Genomic DNA, 6,000 nt, shown 5'->3' on the forward strand with positions numbered 1-6,000 from the left:
ATTATGGTATTTAACAAGTTAACATCAGACTGTGAGAATCACAACAAAGTTTGAACACAGCTTGAGAGTACAATTCAGGCAGTGCAGAGGCAGTGTACATAGCTTTCTGGCACAGGTTAGCATAGCCACAGAGCACAGCCACTAATGTTGATTTTAAATATTCTGGAATATTCTATTAGACAACACTGGAGTTTGGTGGAATAGTCTGGAAAATTCTATGACATTCTTTGAAACTTTAATAGTAGATTAGTAATCAGTAGCATAGCCACTAGTAGAGTAGTATATAAGGGGCCCATTTTTGCCTATAATAAAGAGAGCTCCAAGCCAAGTTACAGAGAGCCCATTTCCATATTATCTAAGTGTGAGTGTGAATAAGTGAGTGGAGAATAGGAAGTGTTCATAAAGCTCTTTTTAAATTCTCACCTCTAAGATACTAAGTGACACACTGAGTGAAATATTAGGTTATTTCATTCCACTTTTGACACTGTTTCCCACGACATACAGAAGCATATTTGAGGCCACCATTAAGCCATACTTGTTACACTAGCTGGTACACGGTTATCAGTCATCTAGTGCAGATATATTCCAGTTCTTTTTTAGACACAGGAAATCTATTCTGTGGGGTGAATATACATATTTTCATCAGCAAGGGAAGACAAATAAGACTAACAGTCAGTCATTAATATTAAGAACTTGGCCCACTTAAGACTACATCAAGAGAGTGTACTCTGTTCTGTCCTGCATCACACTCATCATATAGTGCCTGAGCAGCAGAGAGTAGGTTTCGAAGCCACATATTAGTTCAGGCTGATCCATGTTAGAGACCTCTAATTGGTTTGTGAAGATAGGGAGTATCATTATAGCTCTAAGAATCATCGCATAGTCATACATCTGTATTCGTTGAAGTCATAGCACTGCATCATGCCAGTTATTGATTCTGTTCCCCCTTTAGTCACTGTGTACTTCCTTTGAGAACTCAACACACTTTTCCCACGAACAACCACATTATCAACCATTGGTATTTGTCTGAACCGTTGACCATGGTAGGATACTGAAAATCGGTGATTCTACTGTTTTCACATCCTAGTAAGACATCGCCTCCATGGGTGTTCACCATCGATGACAGTGACCACTGCTAGTACTTGTTACAGTCATCTGCAACATCTACAAGAGCCCCTGCTCTGCTAGACTCCCGACGTGGTGGCACACCGCTAGAACTTAGAACAATAGCAGTCTGGACTGCTGTGACTCCGCCCCTGGCCTAGAAAGCCTTGTACCTGTTCCATGGAGGCTGTATGCCTCATGGACACCTAGACTGGCGTATGTTGCCTCATGTATCTTATCATGCCTCATGGTTGACCTCATGTACTGTTATCTCTGATAGCATAGATCCTCAGATACAGACTGAGCTTGAACCCTTGTATACAGACATATATAAGTAGACAGATTATTGTATTAGTTCTTTACTTTAATCTACTAGGTAGAACCCTAGAACTAGTCTAATCAACTAGGTTGTATCCCAGAACTAGGTTCACCTTGAACCAGCTTGTCTAAACAACTCGCTCCTTTGAACCTTTGACCGCACTTCTAAGTCGCTTCCTGCACCTTAGCTGTATTCTCATTAGACCTTCATCTCGACGAGGCGCCGCCCTTACCGACATAGATGGAGAGACCTGCTAGCATTCCGCTAGCCTGTAAGATACCCTCGACACCCTTCGCATGACAATCCATTCGGACCAGTGTTGAGAAAACTTATCCTAGTCATAACAGTACTCTGACCTTTCATGCTTTTCATCCTATCTGTTGCACCTCAGTTTGTGATTGTGGTTTTCTTGCCTCCATGGGCGTTCACCATCGATGATGGTGACCACTGCTTTGTACTCGGCTCGCTCATGTTGTTCATTGTATCTGTTGCTCATTGGTCTGCAGATCATGGTTTTCTCGCCTCAATGGGCATATTCTATTGATGACAGTAGCCATCACTCTTTGCTCAGATGTCTCACTCATATCGTCTGATCTCCCACTTGTTAATGTTTATATATATATATTGACATACTTGACCATATGCTCTTTATCAAAAGAAAATCACGGTTAGACAGATCAAAAAAAGAGATACACTCCTTTGAAGCTATTGATATTGTGCAGGAGAGATGCTAACATACTAATGCCACCACTTGATGTCCAGTATCTTGTGAAGCACTCAGTACCAGTGAAAATGCAGTCTGTCGAGGTGGAATGAAGGTAGTCCTGAAAGATCCAATTCAGTGACCACATTAGACCTCATTCAACCAACTGTACTACAATCAATATTGCATTGGAATGACAATGTTGAACCCATGGTGAGTTATTTAGAGTACATAGGAAAATAGTGTGAGTGTCTGTGTGAGCTTATATGGATCATATCATGCATGAATCTTTTATCTGGCTAGTAATGCACTGGGTAAAGATGTGTCCCTCTGGGCATGTGGCGTCTGACACAAGAGACAAGATTCTATTGCTATGTTTCGGATGTTTACCAAGGAAGAGATTCAGATATAATAACCCAGCACCATCAGTCTTGCGCTGTGCAAAGAAGGGATGAGTGCAAAACATATGCAGTCAGTCCTTAATAGCAAGATGTTGATTTTACAGTGAGCCAAAAATCTAAGAACCAGCCTCATTATCATCAAGGGTGTTCATGTGTTTTTAATGGGACACACCTTCATATTATCTTGTAGACACACGAGTTTTCAATTGAACATGTAAGTGACAATTGATGGACAGCATTGGGTCACCTCCAACATGGCTGCATATTCCAGAGTAGAGAAGGAATGGCATGAAGTGATATATACCTTTTTCTCTGATTCTATTGATGACAATTATGATCACAATGATGAAAAAAGAATGGTTGATCATCCTGGATTTCACCTTTCTGTGTGTAATGTCATTCCTAGTTGGCTGACTCGCTCATGTATTTCATGCACTGTTTGTATATGTGAATAATTATTGATTACATATCAGAGGGATGGTGAGGAAGATGACATTGATCATTATCCTTTAGTCTCTTTCATAGTGGATTCAATGTAGTAGTGCAGAAGGGCATAAACATTCTGGACAATATGTCTTGTCAATTTTACCTCACAGTGTGGTGCTAGGCTTTGCTTATGAAATCATCTTTTTTGACCTCTGTTCTCTCATTCTCCTACCTGCCACTTGAACTATCTATTTACAATTAGACAATTGACCTGCCCATCTCATGATACCACCCTTCAATGCCTGAGAGTATCAAAGAGCATCATGCTCATGATTTTCAATCTCTATCAAAACATCTAAAATGGATTAGCCATGATTTATCAATAGGACTATCCACACAAAATGTACACACTCATTTGCTTGTTTCAATGAACATATAAAGATCATTGTTTTTAGAATTCGACTGATGATGATGCAATGCAGCCAAGATCACCCAGCTCACATTCAATTGCCACTCAGTACACATGTGAACTGGTGGAGATGCTGGACCACATCCAAGATCAAGTAGTGTTCCTTCAAGATGAACTATGTGGATGTAACAAAGAACACGAACGTACATGTATACACTATGAAGAGGAGCTCAAAAGGTATCGTGATTGTATTGATTCCTTAGAGGAACAGGCGATATACCAAAAGACTGTTATGGATGTGACAGATGAAGAGGTTGATATATTGGAGGGAGAAATGGAGATGATGAGGAGGAAGCTTTGGGAGGTCGTTGAGCTTGTACAAGCAGACATCATTGAGAGGAACATATCCATCAAAGTATTGAAAATTTGTCTACTCAATATCGTCTATCACACATATGTTTAAAATGATCTTGAGGTTCAATTTAAATTCACTTTACTCTCCTTCAAACAGTACTATTCATTCATCCACCAGGCAATCATTCACCATGATAGGTGCATGTCACATGTCAATCATATTTCAGATTTTTGATCCATAGAAGTACATGCATATTGTACAGTCAGCTAGATGCTATATGTATGTTGTCTTTACCCCATGCATCAGACACGCTGAAACTTTTCTATGAGTATAATATAAATAATATTATATCTTCTTCTGTGGAAGAAAATCTCACGTACATTTTAGAATCACGTCAATGTTATATAATCCATATTTAATTTGCATTCCATGTACCACATACTTACATTCCGCCACCATCAACAGTGAACAGTCAACACAGACTTAAAAAACAGTTGACCCAATATTGGCACCATGGGCTGTCTGATCATACACAAGAAATGATGGCAGTTTGCCAGCGCCACAAATAGCATTGACTGATAATTGGCAGGTACATCAAAATATGCAAATGCTGCCAGTTTGCAAATGCTAATATATTCCTTTCAGTGTATCTACAATCTGTCAATGCAGGTACTGAAAGTCAAAATAGTGACACCAATTCTATTAACAGGCTAGTATGTGAATGAGCCCATGTAATGAAGTTTTCACAACTGATCCTGATATCTCTTTTTAGCAGCAATACCTAGCACTGCATCATGTTCAAATTTGTACCTGACAAATACAAATACTTTGCAAACGAGTACTATGAGTGAAAATACTGGTATGTGCATTACATAGTCTCATATTGCCCTCATCACTCCTCATTGTACTTCACCAAAAGCCTGTACCCAATTGTTGGGTGCAAGTCACTGGATATTCGACATGTCTATACAATGACTGTGCAATCTGAAAATTGGCTGACAGTCCATTTTCAGGTTCACTCTAACTCAGTCATATTGCAAAGAATATAAATTTGGTGCATCATGCATCTGGCATTATCCTTCAACTAGATCCCCCACTGAACCCATATGCGCATCTTACCACAATATAGGACAACCTAGAGTTGTCTTCCGAAGAAGAGACATATACTGCTCATGATGCCTGTTCAGCCTTGGCCATTTATGAAACATTTTTGACCATTACTACCATACCACTGGTCCTGTTACATCATTTATTCCTACCAGTTGAACAAATTCAGCTCGTCAATCATTTGTTCTCCCTTACTGATTTACATAGCTAAACATATCTCCATCAGCCAATACAATTTGATTAAGTCAATGTATCGAAAACTTGAGTTATGATTATTATTACATCAATCACTGTGCTAGGCTATCTTGTACAAGCCACACTCATAAGCAGCCATCAAGAGACATAACTTTATACTCTAGGGCCACAACTGTAGTTGTAGATATTCTGTTGTTGGAGACACTTGCTCATATGTGCAGTAAATAACATTCTAGATATGAAGAACACAATGTTCCACAAAATGATTGTTAGAACATGCACATTAGCTATTACACTGTGTGGCAAAGCTCATTACACCACAAGATACATTGGCTCCTTGTGTCGCAGAGGTCCTGTAAATCTGTTTACCATTAAACGATGCTGTACCAGGGTAACCACTCTTCAATGACTCATTATTGGACAAGGTTCGCCCACCCTGTCATTCAGAATATTAAGATGGGCTACTACTGTTATACACCAGGCTACAGTTTGTATGTACTCCTCAGAATGGACAATTATTGTCTTGGAGTCCACAGGTACTCACATCGAACCAACAATGTGAAGGGTATGATTCACCAAAATATTAATACATGAGTTGGATCATTCAATACATCTCCAAGGTTGACTGCAAACTGACATCACTTCTATACCCTGATACATACTCTGAAGGCAAGCATGTCCTATTTTGTGCTCGTACTTTTATCTTATATTACTACACAGGATGGCAATATGAGCCGTAGAGGACAGTAATACCTTGGTTGACAAGACATGCATAATTGTAATTGGATTGCTCGCCTAATTGATATTACCGCTGATGTGGTAGAATCATTATACCAAGATTCTGGGCTAGCAGCCTGGATCTATGGGTATTAGTGTCAGCTGGGCAGACAGTAATTTCATATCTTACCATTCACTCCCCTAACTCATACAAAGCTTGTCATGAGTCATTAGCAATTAGATTTTGTGAAATCTTGCAAGATC

The 6,000-nt window shown here is 39.5% G+C and overlaps 2 protein-coding genes across 2 annotated transcripts; both read left to right on the plus strand.

Moving 5' to 3' along the window:
* Positions 1-1,784: 1,784 nt before the first annotated feature.
* F5147DRAFT_773855 (uncharacterized protein) lies at positions 1,785-2,016 on the plus strand (the record flags this gene model as incomplete). Its single annotated transcript, XM_041441531.1, has 2 exons — positions 1,785-1,877; positions 1,930-2,016. The coding sequence occupies 2 exons, from the start codon at positions 1,785-1,787 to the stop codon at positions 2,014-2,016; spliced, it is 180 nt and encodes a 59-aa protein (XP_041292791.1).
* A 320-nt stretch (positions 2,017-2,336) lies between these two features.
* F5147DRAFT_652987 (uncharacterized protein) lies at positions 2,337-3,825 on the plus strand (the record flags this gene model as incomplete). Its single annotated transcript, XM_041433739.1, has 4 exons — positions 2,337-2,339; positions 2,718-2,741; positions 2,764-2,913; positions 3,409-3,825. 4 exons carry the CDS (start codon positions 2,337-2,339, stop codon positions 3,823-3,825), a joined length of 594 nt encoding a protein of 197 aa, XP_041292792.1.
* Positions 3,826-6,000: the final 2,175 nt, after the last annotated feature.

The sequence above is a fragment of the Suillus discolor genome, assembly GCF_016758755.1.
Source record: "Suillus discolor strain FC423 chromosome Unknown F5147scaffold_28, whole genome shotgun sequence".
NCBI classification, from domain to species: Eukaryota; Fungi; Basidiomycota; class Agaricomycetes; order Boletales; family Suillaceae; genus Suillus; species Suillus discolor.